We start from the raw sequence: 13732 nt of genomic DNA, 5'->3' as shown, positions 1-13732 counted from the left end.
GTACTCTGACTTGCAGATGTAAAGGACAGAACTTTTAACAATGGTTGTCAGGGTGCTAAGACTGAGGTGCTAATTTGCAGGATGAAGAGGTGTAGGTTTCTACATTTAATTGTATTTTTTATTTTTCAAACTCCTTAAATGCATAGTATAGAAATCCTGGTAAGTGACAGTTCCACTTAAGATAAAAGAGAAAAAATGGGCTGAAAAACTCGGCTTATACTCGAGTATATACGGTACTTAAATATAAGCTTATCTATAAATGACTGATATCCGAAGAGAATGCGATTAAGGTTGTGTGTGTTTTTAAGGATTTGAATAAAACATTCTGCCACTCTATAGAAAATAAAAATATTTTTTTTTATTCATGTTTCGGTACAGTCAGAGACTTTGCTATTATGTATAACAAAGCTATTAGTCTATTTTTTCCCCCTTTACATATTTATATAACTTTTCTCCTTGTTTTAGCCATAGATCAAAGTATTGTAATTGTCAAGAATTAACCAGGGAATTGCACATATTATGCCAATACAGCCAAACTTGAAAATATAGCTGTACTGAATTGTTAATGTTCTTTTAGTACAATCTGGCATTCGTTTAGTCAACGAGGAGGGATATAAAGGTGTAGAGCATACTGCTAATAGATGGGAGTTGAATGGTTTTCAGTGTTTTTGCTTCTCTTCTATCAGCTGGTAAGTTTCTGTCTAAATTATGTTGGACAAAAATTATACCCTCATAGTGTGGTGCTTTTTTTGTGTGTTTTTTTTTTTGGGAGGGGGGGGGGGAGGTTGTGTGTTTTTGTTTTGTTTACATTTTAATTGTGCTTTGTGTGTTTTGTTTTACCCTTTTAGAAGATGTTACCATTCAGTTAAGCATTTTATTTATCATATATATAACAATATGTCTAATAAATTAATCTTTAATATATTTTTTAAGGAGACAAAATTACTGACTGTGATGGTAGAATGACAATCCAGGTGGGATTTGTTAACCCTTTCCTAAAATGAACATTGGTATCCATATTAGTGTGTCCTTTTCTTTGATAGGCTCATAATCCTTCTTTTAAAGAATTATTACTAGAAATCTAACTCCATAATGGCATGTGTCTGCTAAAAGTCTCTTTGCTTTTTGAGGAGAAATGTAGTTGATAGTCTTTCTCCCCTTACCTCCCCTTACCTTTAATATCAGACATAACAAAGAAATTACTCTTTAGCCATGGCTGGGTTAAAGGGATGCTCTCCTGCTCTAAAATGCATTTAAGAAATCACCATTGTGTGTGTGTGTGTGTGTGTATATGTATATGTGTGTATATATATATATATATATATATATATTATATTTATTTACATTTCTTAATTTTTTTTTTTATTTTTTTTCAAAAACACGCATGCATTTATTTTTTATTAGGGTATTTTGAAAAACAGCCCTCCCCTTCTACGCCAGCCCAGACTTTATGGCTGTCCAATGCAGCTCAATGAGGCGTCTTTGCAAGGCAGGTGCTCTGGGCAATTGGTGCCTCTTCAGTTTAGTTCCACAGAGCTAAACTACCAGGAAGTAAGAGGCCAGTTGTCTGATAGCCTGGGGTGTCGTTTATAAAGTGTCAATTTTTTATTTCACTTTTTGTAAAATGAAAACAATAAACAAACACTAATTTCAACATGTTAGATGAAGCATTTCAGCAAGTTAAAGTGCCTTAGGTGTGTGAGATGTTCCCTTTTAAAGATACTGCATTTAGCTACAATGGACTTTTTTGTGAATTATAAATAACTTTTAGGTAAAAAAAATTAAGCATTTCCATGTGCAAAAATTATATCTTGGAATATCAATGCTATCTTCCAGGTCATTCACCGTCCATGAAAGTCAAAGTGTATGCATGTGTGTCTGTGTTTAACTACATATGAGTTTTATCCATATTTTAATACTACTTACTGTAGATCGCATATAGCACATGGGGTTCTTCAGTAGACCACTAGCTAGTTTGAGCCCAAGTCATTAGACAGGGAATTGTTTACAGGTAGTCTCTATACCTGCAAAGATGTTTCCACAATGCGCTTTGTTTGCAAGATAATTTTGGCCTGATTTGAGCAACATGTAACTATCTCTAAAAGGAGATGCACTGAAACGGACACGTTAACGAGTTGCACACAAAACTGTTTGTTGTAGACTTCTCATCCACAAATGTGTGTTTACAAAGACTCCAATTAAGGTAAGTAAACTCAAACTACACATTGTTTTCAAATAGTATTTATTGATTTTTTTTTAATTTTTATAATGGAATGAACAATCAATTAATGAAACGAATTAAAGGTTGGCACAACAAACAAACCAGGGTATAATGTTAAAGACAATTATTCAGTTTTACTAAATTATTAACAAATCAAAAACTACACATTGTGTTAGGCAAATTAGCAATATATTTTTAGTTTAGGATAGTTATACTTTGCTATACTGCGTGGGTTAATACATTGCTTAGTATCTTAATACCAAAACCAAAACACATTCAGCTTAATAAAATAGTTTTATTAATATTATTTATATAGTGCCAATAAATTCCGCTGTGCTTTACAATGGGTTTTGGTGTGTAGATCATGCCCCTGCAGTCCCTCTGCCCTTTTGAGTTAAATGCCTTTGTTTATGCAGTCCTTGTCTCATCTCTGGCTGTTTCGCATAGGGCCTTCCAACACTCTTTTTGAAAAAGAAGTCTATTAATTGCTTGGTAGAGCATGTGCCAGCATCCTGTGTGTGATTAAAGTTCATTTGACACCGCAGGAGTTAAAACACACTGTCCTGTCACATCTGATTTGAAAATGAAACCATTTTCACAGCCAGGGGGTGTGGCTAGGGCTCCATAATTAGAAACAAAAGTGATTTAACTCCTAAACGGTAGAGAATTGAGCAGTGACACTACAGGCAACAATTTATACACCAAAATGGCTTCATTAAGCTTGAGTTTATTTGGTGCATAGAGTATCTTTTTAATCATTGTGTTAATGCACTGATGGGTCTATGCCCATGCATCTATTTTTTCCATTATATCTACTTTCTGATATTCACACAATGTTCCATTTGAGAACTACCCCATGTTAATATATATATATATATATATATATATATATATATATATATATATATATGTATGTGTGACAGTTTGTATAAATGACTCCACTGCTTGCCCACACTGTACAACTATATACATTCAAGCATAACACTTATAAATAAGATAATGTAGTCTTGTGTTTATGCACACACTTTCTTTATTTTCTCCCATAGGTCAACTCTTATCCTGCATTAGTATTAAAATAGAATGTTCAAGTTTACCGATAGTCTGTTAAAAATAATTCTGCTTTCAAGACATTTAGTTTAATTAGGCCACAAAAATGCTGATAAAAGATTTACAAACTTACACTCTGCCTGCCTCACTGCTTTCACTTTTCTATCTCTCCATGGTATTGCACTTCTGCATATAATGGTAGCAGTATTTTTCAGACCTTTGCAGAGATGGTCAGCTGAGAAGCAGTGTTGGTAGATCTTTAGGCAGCCATGATCCTTTTTCAAACATCCCAGTTGAGTAGATTACATGTCATCTGTAATGTTTATATTTAAATGGACAATACATTCCAATATATAATGCTCACAATTCCTGAACCTTAATGATCACATATAATTGTGATAATGTATATACATTTGAGCTGTCGTCATTAAAACTTAGCAGCCTCCATGAGATTTTTTCAATATAATAATGAAATTTTTGCAATATCAATGTACAAAAAAAGCGGAAACGAAAAAGGGAGCCTGTGAGACAGAACCGCCTGATTAAAATTGTAGGCATAAACTCTACAAGACTTTGAAATGTTTCTGCAAGATTTGTTTTTACATTTGCTAGGCTTCATTTTTAGTGGCCTTTTTGGTCAATCATTCCTCTTTATGCAGATATATCCAAAATACACTGAATAGTTAAAATAAATAAACTAGAACCTAATTTTAAATGCACGATAAAATAGTCAGCCAGCCTAATGGGATAAAAATAAAACTGGAAGCTACTGCTGAGGCTTTTGACCTTGCAATAGTGATGGAGTGAGTGCACATAACTACGGTATAGTGTCTTATATGTAGGACAAGACCTGTTAAATATACTCATCAAACAAGTGTCAATGAACAAAGCATAGGTCTTGGAAGAGCAGTTCATGCCACCTCAGCCCACACCTTTTCTAAGAGTGTTGGACTGTGTTAGAGGAACACACTTTCAGGAAGACTATCTTGGAACAGTTAGATGCCAACACAGTCCTTGGCTTGGTCTATATGATGTCTGATCTGGCAGCTCAGAATGCAGATTCGGGTTGCCTCCGTCTCCGACCAGGATCAGGGCAAACTTGGTTATATTAACAGCCGGGAAATTGGTGCATTCCCTCCAGTGTAGCCTTAATGAGAAACCTGCACAGCTTATGTTAAATTATCTAAACTAGCCCTTTAGTCTTAAAGGTTTCCTTTACCTCTGCATTGTATATGGCAGCATTCTAGGTGTCTTTCATAAATGCTGCTGATCTTGCTGATGTACTGTAGAAAGTTGTACAGCATCAGGGCAGGGACTGGAATAACCACTATTGGCCCAGAGGAAGGGAAACAGGGATGCAGCTTTTAGTAGTTTGTACTGCTTCCACCACCAGGAAAGTCATTTATGCCTCATAACAAGGCGACTGGAATGCTGCAGAAACAGAATGTACATGTGTTAACTGAGAAAGTAAGTGTAAAAAAGTAATATTTCAAAATGTTGTGAATAGTTGAAGCGTGAACACTATTGCAACTGGTAGACATAGTTGGCAGGCCCCATGGCCCCATCCCTTTTTATAAAGGACAGACCCTATTACTCATCACTGTACATCGTGTATTGAGTGTTTGAAGCACACTGATGTCAGATTCCCTCCCCCCCCCTCAATTAAGTTGCGGGTTAAATATTTAAGATATTTGTGAATGTTTAGTGGTTACTATAATACATTTGTTTTTATTTTATTTAATTATGTTGCTGGACACATTAAAACCACAGTTTCACTAAATCTTGACATATCAGGTGCTCTGTGGTTCTTTTAAGCATGGAAGTATTCTTTAAAACCTGCTTTTATCAGTATTAATAGAGCAAATATTGTTAGGACACAATAACACCCGACTTTCTTTGGCACAAGACAAGTTGATGGTGCAATACGTCCATCTAGTCTCATTAACCACATGTTCCTTGACATTTTCTGCTATTGATTGAAGCTGACATTGGATATCTGACTGCCATTTTGGGGTTAAGAAGGAATTTATTTCCAAGTTTGCTGCAAAATTGGAAGCACTTCAGACTGGGTTTTTTTGCCTACTTTTGGATCAACAACAAAAACATATGTGAAGAAGGCTGAACTTGATGGACACAAGTCTCTTTTCAGCTATATAACTATGAGTAATTCCAAGTAACACCTTGCCTTATGTGTAAACCTAATAATACTTTATAAAACATTGTACTTTGAGCAAGTCTTTCAGTTCTTGGTTTCTGAAATTTGTGTATCACAGAGTGCAACTGAAATGAGTACACATTTCCAAAACTAATATTGTAATATTTACCAAGTGTTAATATTATAACAGCCTGGGAGTTCTGCCAAGTTTTAGTTTTCTTTTTCTGAAAGTGATCTTGGCAGTACTAAATACCGTATTAGCCTGATTATAGGCTTCACTTTTTCACCTAGTGTATTACTCCTAAAATGGGTATGATTTTACACATTGTCCGTGAAGAGCACACTTCATTTTTGCTTCCCCTAAACTTGTTCTTTCTTAATTTCAGTACAAGTTTTTCTAAGATAAAAGGATACTCTAAACATGAACACAACTTTACAATAATGAAGCCATTTTGGTGTGTGGATCATGCCCCTGCTGTGTCATAGCCAGGGGTAGTTGTTACTAGGGCAGTATAAACAAAGTGACTCCTATATAATAGAAAACTGAACACTGTATACCAGAACATGTGTCCTTCTAATTATTTTAGATGCTCTGCCGCCTTCATTGGTGGCTGCCCTGCAATTCATCTATAATAAACATTTGAAAGAGATAATGTAGTGGTCGTATTGGGAATGAGGACGGAATTATAGCTAAAGTGTGTAAAGGAGGAAGTATGGCAAAGGTTTACAGAGAATTTGTGACTGGTTAAAATATACATGTCATGGGGTGATGATCAGGCTTTGAGAGATGTGGCGGTAATATCCATCAGGCACTGGATGGGTCAAAAATAATGCGGGTAATTGTAATACTTGAAGGATAGAAGGCATTGGATGATTGACACTTGTAAAATATCCAGTTCATCTGATGTACACTGACTTTGTACTTAACATAGAAATAGGTGCAGGTGTCGGTAAAACTAGTAACTTTAAATGTAATTGCTTTGTGATACTCCTTGGTAGAATTGTCATTACTGCAATTCTAGTTCAGAATGTTTTGTGGCGAGCTTCTACCAGCTTTGTACATCTAGATAATGCAAGACTGTTTCAGCTCTATTAAATCAAGTGGGGTCCATTGGTGAACAGCAAGTTGGTTGCTTTTCACATATTTTACGTTTCCACTGAGCTCTGTGCTTTAACCTAGCTATTCTGTTGCGTTAACTGTTTTAACCCAGACCTAAGTAGCTTAGGCTATATATATATATATATATATATATATATATATATATATATATATATATATATATATATATATATATATATATATATATTTTTTTTTAAATCATTTTTTTAAAATCATTATCCTGCTGGTTCATTTTGAATTGTGTTGCGCCCTTAATCTTTCCTTAAATCCTGGTCACTTTCACAGGCCTCCTCCTTCCCTAACCAAAACACTGTATTCTTTTATTCTGTCACATGGATAATTTATCTGATCTCTACAGCTCCTTCACAGTCGAAATTGGCCTTTTGCTTGCTTCTCTGACTAGTGCTTCCTTTCTGCTTACTAAGTTTTGGTAGTCATCTATACAGAGGCATGATGCTGCTTATTAAGGCGGCACAGTCACGCTGTACTTGCCTTTTTTTCCCAATCGCTTCCTCTTTCTCTTTTTCTTTTCTTTTTATTTTTTATCTATTTCGAATTAAAATAAATTCCCTGTGTTATGTATTTTTCCTACGCTTTACTTTATTTAGACACTGGGCGGAGCAACCGCCATCTACAAGTGTTGGATATTTTCTTTATAACCAAACCAGTTCTCTAGATCTTTAACCTTAGACTTGCTTTGATAGCTTTTTAATCTTTGTGATGCTGTTTAAGATAGGCTCTCAATCTATGGGGCCTTCCAGAAGCATATTTATGTATTTTGAGAAAATACACACTGATAAATTACATTCAACTAATTACATGACCCTTATTTAAATGTTTTCTAGGTATAGAGATGAGTACTTTCTTTTCTTTTTACTTCTTTGTTTTTGTTTTTTTATTTTGCACCGACACAATTTTGTAATAATTAAATGGTAAAATAATGCAAAGATGTAACCCAAAATATGAAAATAAGACTGGAGAAGTCTTTGCAAGATGTATTTAATAATGCTCCATTCAAAGAGGCACTATAATCTCTAGAGCTGATTAAGCTCATTGTAATGATTATTGCACAAAGAGTCTTTGGGTGCCATGCACATTTTCAAAAACTCAATCTTCTAATTTTTTACTTTTGAACAAATATTCCACCTCTATCTCCCTGCAGGTCAATGGAACGCTACTATCTCAACTCCCAAATTTGCTTTCCTGTGTTTATTCTCCATTCAGGTCTCGCCTTTTCTCCACACATCTAGTTCTGTCTCCAGATCATGTAACTTCTACTCCAGCTCACTGAAGTGGTCTGGATGCAGTGTCCCTTTTGCATTTCAGAGCTGCAATGTAAACATTACAGTTTCTCTTTGCACTAAGTCTGCCTACAGTGGCTGTCTACCAGACTGCCACTAGAGGGCTTCCTGTATCGAAACGGACCTCAAACTGTGATACCAACTTACCAAATGTAATGCTAACTGTCACTGTTGAGGGCTTTATATTTAATTCTTGTTTTCTGCTCATTCCCACATTGTAAACGCTCACCTTCAGGATATCTTAAAGAGCAACTGTAGGCCCAAAACAACTTTAGATCTTTATTTACGTCTATACATTTATTCTAGCTTGATGGAGAGCAAAAATGTCCACCCATAGCATGCGATGAGGTTGCTATGGAAACACATGCTATTACTGATAAGAAGCCAGTGCACCTGCATCCTTAAAGGAGGTTTGCTCTGTTTGAGTGTTTCCAAGCAGGGCAAATCGGTGAAGAGCAGAGGAGTGCAGATGGACCTCTCTAATTAGAACACAGCATGTGAACGGAGGCCAAGGTAAGAGGTTACAGGGTTACTTTAAGGGATGATTCATTCCTATAAAATGCCCTAGGAGGAGTTCTCTTGGCTTTCAATCCATCAAGAAGCTACTGAAAACCTTCCTCTTTAGTTTAGCCTACTTTCTCCTGGCTGACTCTTATCATTATAATATCCTTCTTGTACCTCAACACTTTGGCAGAATGGAAAGCGGGAGTGTAAAATGGACAATGGAAACACTGTTTTGCCACACATCACTTTCACAAGCTTAACTAGCAACCAGCATCAGATCTATCTACATCTCCTACCCTCTGGCAATTTTAGATTTGTTATTTCCTCCTAGATTTTAAACATGATTTAGCAGGTTCTTCATCTCTTGTGTGTTTAATTATTTAACGGGGAATTTAACCATAAGGGGGCCTACAGTTTGACCCACTTGATGTAGCATGGTCCTGCTTGAGTCGGATGGCACAGGCTTTAGGAACCCAGAAAGCCCCCGCCCCCCTCCCCCCCCCTTCTTTCTTTTTTTTTTAAATATAAATCTTTTCTTGCCTACTGTTCAAATGATGTGATACAAAGAACTGCTGCATTGAGCTGTGGTGGACATTGTACTAAAAGTGCACATTTAAAGCTTCGAAACACCCTGTATACCAGGTAGTGGGAATTGATTCATTTAGCAACATTTATGAGTTGGAACCCAGCAACACTTAGAGTATTGTTGTTTCCTTGGCATCATTTTCGGGAATACAAACAAATAGGGGTAGACTATTTCTTTATGTGCTGCTATTTCTTTAAGTGCTGCCAGTGTTGGACACATGCCATATTGACAGTCTGTGTCAGCATGAGCAGTTAATACAAAGGAATTGAGTCATACCAAAATATTTGGACATAAAAACCATTTAGTATCATCGAGGGGAAGCACAATTTGTTGAGAAATCAAAAAGTAGCATATTAAGCATGATTGCAAAACTGTTAGACTTAATATATTTTTTCCTTCCATGACTACATTATCTGCATTTATCCCAGTCATCTATATTTGCTAAATAAACCTGTCAAGATTATTGTATAGCAAAAAATAATAATAATAATTAGAACCATTGTAGTACAAAGTACCGTTTAATACCTACTTGTTGAGAATTGCATCAAGGTGTGTGTGTGTGTGTGTGTGTGTTCCGATACTCGATTATTCTCAAACTATAAAGTGAGTGTTGAATGCACTTTCAGTGGCTTTAACTGTTCATGCTTGTTCTCTCATTCTTCCTCCCTGACTGTTCCATGATTGGATGATTATCCAGTCATACAGTAGGGCTTACAATAAAACCTTTAACATTAAAAACAGGCGTTTGATAACAAAATGTTATTTGACAGCTGTATAATTACTAACTTCTTGAACTATATCGCTTTAGTTATGTACTGTACAGTGCCTTGTTTTTGTAAGAAGTAAGCTAACCTTCATTACCAATTTCTCAATCTTTTGTGAATAACTTGCTGATCAGCCACAAAATTAAAACAACGCACAGGTGAAGTGAATAACATTGATTATATTGTTACAGTGTTACCTCTCAAAGGATAGGATACATTAGGCAGCACGTGAACAGGCAGTTCTTGAGTTTCATGTGTTGGAAGCCTGAAAAATTGGCATGCAAAAAGATCTGGGAGACTTTGACAAGGGCCCAATAAATGACTGGGTCAGAGCACCTCCAAATAACAAGCCTTTGTGGGGTTGTTCCCAGTACCTACCAAGAGTGGTGCAAAGAATAACTGGTGAACAGGCAATAGGGTCATTGGTGCCCAAGACCATTGATGCATGTGGTGAGTAAAGACAAGCTATCTGATCACATCTCACAGAAGAGCTACTGTAACTCAAATTGCTGAAACTCTTAATCATGGGCACAGTGCATCACAGTTTTCTGCATACATGGCTGCATAGCCACAGGCTGGTTGGAGTGCCCATGAACACCCCTGTCCACCACCAAAAGTACTTCAATGGAGATATGAGATCCAGAACTGGACCATGGGAGAAGGTTGCCTGGTCTGATGAATCAAGGTTTCTTTTAGATCAGACGGATGGTTGAGTACATGTGTGTTTTTTATACCTGGAGAAATGATGGCAGCATGATGCACTATGGAAAGAAGACAGGCTAGTGGAGGCAGTGTTATGCTCTGAGCAATGTTCTGCTTGGATATCTTGGGTCCTGGCATTTATGTGGATGTAACTTTAATACCTACCACCTACCTAGAAATTGTTGCAGACCACCTAAACCCATTCATGGCATGGTGTTCTCTGATGGCAGTGGCTTCTTTCAGCAGGATAATGCACCCTGCCACACTGCAAACATTGTTCAGGAATGGTTTGTGGAACATGACAAAGAGTTAAAAGGTGTTGCCTTGGCCTCCAAATTTTCCAGATCTCAATCTGATTGTGCATTTGTGAGATGTGCTGGAACAACAAATCCAATCCATGGAAACCCCACCTTGCAACTTGCAGGTCCTAAAGGCTCTGCTGCTAATGTTTTGGTGCCAGAATCCACGGGACACTGTAAGGAAACCTGGTATAACCAATACCCATTCAGTAGTTTCCTCCCGAACGGCCAAAGTAGCAGTAAATTATAACTCTCCGTTCAACGAAATAGAATAATCAATTCCCATACGAATAACCGCTTCCCAAGTAGATTCCCTTAGTAAAGCAGACAAGTACCCAAACATCAGCCAAAGTCTAGATGAAGGGTATAACGGAACTGAAGTTTAATGATGCCACACTGGCTTTTATGCAATTCCCCGTGCAAGGGGACCTCCCACAGGAACATAAATCATACAGCCAATCATAAACAGAGAAATAGTTAAACACTCCCAGTACAAACATATAATTCCCTCCCCTAGACCTAGAGATAATTAAGGCTGATAAAGTAGTAACTTCATTATCTCCAGGCAGAAAAATCAAATTTTCCCCAACTTTTCGAACACCCCTTAAAACATAAGGTATCCCCTGATAGCCCTGATCTGGGTGACCAACATATCAAAAAATCACCCAGATCAGTTCAGGGGTTTTCGAATTTCATGGATGTCTTAGTTGACCGGTTACCCACGAGGCTTCTGCTGAAAACAGTTCCACAAGTTTTAGTGGTTTTGACGGTCTCATTCAAAAAGTCTTAAAGTGAATAAATCCACGAACTGTACCCCCTGGCTCCTAGCAGCGATTGTTCCCCTCATTCGAATGCACAAAAGTACCGAACAGCGCTCTTATTGCTGTTTGGGAAATGAAGATCCAGCGTTTGTGTGTTCGGACTGGTGTTCGGGAAGTTGAGTGTCCGATTTTTAGTTCCAGACACTCGACTACCATTCCCGCTGCCTTTGGTCGCACAAACAAGATGGCCGCCATATTCTCAGCCACGTGGCGTTCGACAATACGAACAGGGAGAGGGCTTAATTACGGTACGCTTTGAAGTTAACGAGCCACGGGGGGTGGTCTCTGTTCGGTACTTACAGCTACCGAACGAAGAGAAATAAAATAAACAAAATGACTTGGTGATTTCTTCACAGACACGTTCAGAGGTCTTGTAAGTCCATGCCTTAAAGCATCAAAGCTGTTTTGCACGATAGGTGTTTTTAAAGTTGTGGCTGAACAGTGTAAACCTGAACAGAAATAACTATTCATATCTCTGATCCCCTCAATGGAAATATCAGCCTGATTATATACAAATACTGAATATGCCTCCATATGGCTAAATGTGCATGCTGGAAGTTATGGGACAATGCCTGATGCCCAGGCGTGCACATCTCTGTGTGGTAGCACCGTTCACTTGCATGTTCGCTTCATCTTAGTAATTCAATAGCATTTACTGTGATAAAGAGGAACGGTCGCCAACTAAATGTTGACAGCTCCTCCATAGTTTGCATTGTACATGGTCCCTTGTTCTCAGGTGACTCTTTCAGCCTATGAATGACTTTGGGATCTGCAATCAACTTCTGCAGCTCAGCAGAAGTTGAGGCACATAGCCAGGATTTTAGAGCAGGCCCAGTTGGAACAGTTTGCCCTGTTACCTGAGATATAGTCCCTTGGTACACCTTGATTCATAACCAATACATTGGTCTGTACTGGTTATGTGAGGAGTCACCATTTAAACAGAAAACTCAAATACTATACTATAAGCAAATTTGTTATAGGGGCAATCGTTTTACTTATATATTTTATAGACCTATTTCTAAAATAAGTAAGAAACTTGCAGTATAAAAAAACAACCATGCATATTGTAATAACATTTAGTGAATGTCTAAACTGAAATGTTTACAGCCGGGACACCCTTGATTTAATCTGAAACTGTGTTGTGCTGTGAAACCAATATTGCCATTTGGTGTACCTTTTATATTTGGGTATTGTGATTTTGGAGGGAAACTCCATATGTGAAAACGAATATTTAAAATGTTAAATTGCATTATTTAACGGGGTTGTGCCTGTTGTAAATTCTTTGGTTATACCAATCAACATTTTACTTTCGGAGTATATTGTACAGTGTGGTCAATGACCAGTTCTGCACACAGTGGAAGAACTAAAAGAAATGGACATCTTTAAAAGCGAAGCATTAAAATTTACTTTATAATTGGTACACATTAATATATTGTGGGTCCATTGTGTTTGCAGGAAGACTCCCTCATTAATGGATTAATACACAACAGAGTTTTTCTTTGTCAGGCACCTCAGAGAAGAAACATCAGCGGCGGTCTAATAGGACTCGGTCAGAATCTGAGAAGTCCATGGACTTTGTGCCAAAGAAGAAAATAAAAAAGGAGCAGGTGGGTTGCATGGAAGTTTCTGTTTTGCCACCTCACATCTTCAATACCCTACCCCTCACTCAGAACAACTATGGTTTTTGTTGTTGGTGTGTTTATCGGTTTCTATGTATGTTTTTTTTCATTTTATTACTCACAAGCCAACACACTTTATTTTCACTTCTGATTCTGAAGGGAGTATTCATATATCTTGAATGACACAAAAAAACACCATACATATTTATTTTTCTTCATGATATCCTGCTTGGTTTTCAAATGAACTGGTAAGAAAACTTCAGAATTTTAACATCACCCCTATCTTTATATAATGGGGAAGAGGGAGACAAGCTAGATTTATCACCATTCTTCTCAACAATTCACTTGGAAGGGAGATCTATGGAATATCATTTGCACATCTAAAATGACACTTGCTACTATTTACTTTTTGTTTTAGTTCACGGTTTTGAATAGCATTTGCATGCTTCCTTTTAAAAAAAAAAAAAAAAAAAAAAAAAATTACCACTGTAAATCCTCCTATTGAAAGCCACAATTGTTCACTGTCCATTCGTATTTTCCCATGGTACCAGAAGCTAGTCATATGAGGAGGGTCAAATCTCTCAGAAAATGGA

General features: G+C 37.1%; 1 protein-coding gene across 2 annotated transcripts in view; it reads left to right on the top strand.

Moving 5' to 3' along the window:
• NSD3 (nuclear receptor binding SET domain protein 3) overlaps window positions 1-13732 on the top strand; it is a 139314-nt gene that overhangs the window by 58663 nt on the left and 66919 nt on the right. For both annotated transcript variants that reach the window (XM_063448423.1, XM_063448422.1), the window contains exon 7: window positions 13027-13127. In XM_063448423.1, the coding sequence (XP_063304493.1) occupies window positions 13027-13127 (101 nt within the window). The remainder of the gene's footprint in view (window positions 1-13026; window positions 13128-13732) is intronic.

This window comes from Pelobates fuscus, chromosome 3 (genome assembly GCF_036172605.1).
Source record: "Pelobates fuscus isolate aPelFus1 chromosome 3, aPelFus1.pri, whole genome shotgun sequence".
Classification (NCBI taxonomy): Eukaryota; Metazoa; Chordata; class Amphibia; order Anura; family Pelobatidae; genus Pelobates; species Pelobates fuscus.
Note: the sequence above shows the minus strand (reverse complement) of the source record. Positions and strands in the feature narration are given on the sequence as shown.